Source organism: Penaeus monodon, chromosome 30 (genome assembly GCF_015228065.2).
Source record: "Penaeus monodon isolate SGIC_2016 chromosome 30, NSTDA_Pmon_1, whole genome shotgun sequence".
Lineage (NCBI taxonomy): Eukaryota > Metazoa > Arthropoda > Malacostraca > Decapoda > Penaeidae > Penaeus > Penaeus monodon.
Window position 1 is genome coordinate 29,610,515 of NC_051415.1, and position 662 is coordinate 29,611,176.

Sequence of the window (662 nt, forward strand, 5' to 3'; positions counted from 1 at the left end):
GAAGACAGATATGTCAAGCCTGTATTCATTAGAAGAGCATAAGCTACACACATAACATGTTTTATGTTTTCTAACACTAGAAGAGGTCAATAATACCATCATTTGTCCATTTACCAAGGTTATAAAAGTTTAGTACATTTTACCTCCAGCAGATATAACAAGTTGATTTCATACATGATTTGTGTAATCATAAGATTCTACTGTTGATACAAATATTTTTAGTGTTTTAATTGAATCTTCTTGGATATAAATAGGTAGAAATAAATTAACTATTTATTGACACTCTTAAACATCTAATGATCTGTAATATAAATGCACCATTTCCATAATTCGTTCTAGTGACCATGTCATTAAAAGATTGTAATAAATTAACTTTTAAGAGTATAATATATATTTTTGAAAAATACAATATGAGTTTACATAAAATTATAGTGGGAACATCTTTGATAATAAACAAGGAGCTATCAGTCTCTAGTAAAAGATACATATATAGCAATGACTATAACAATAAAGAGGACAACAAATACAGCAATAAGGATGAATCTGTTCTGTAACACTCTCCGTAGCATTGTATTGAGCACGCGGGAACTCTGGTCCAGGTCAGTATCCGTTTCTCGCAGCTATTGTATGGGAGAAAATATACATGAATTCTTTGTTCCTAA

The 662-nt window shown here is 29.9% G+C and overlaps 1 protein-coding gene across 1 annotated transcript in view; it reads right to left on the reverse strand.

The window, feature by feature from the left end:
• Window positions 1-260: 260 nt before the first annotated feature.
• LOC119592688 (vesicle transport through interaction with t-SNAREs homolog 1A-like) overlaps window positions 261-662 on the reverse strand; it is a gene marked incomplete in the record, with an annotated part of 13,837 nt that continues 13,435 nt past the window's right edge. The window contains 1 exon segment of the mRNA XM_037941602.1: window positions 261-620. Within this exon segment, the coding sequence (XP_037797530.1) occupies window positions 465-620 (156 nt within the window).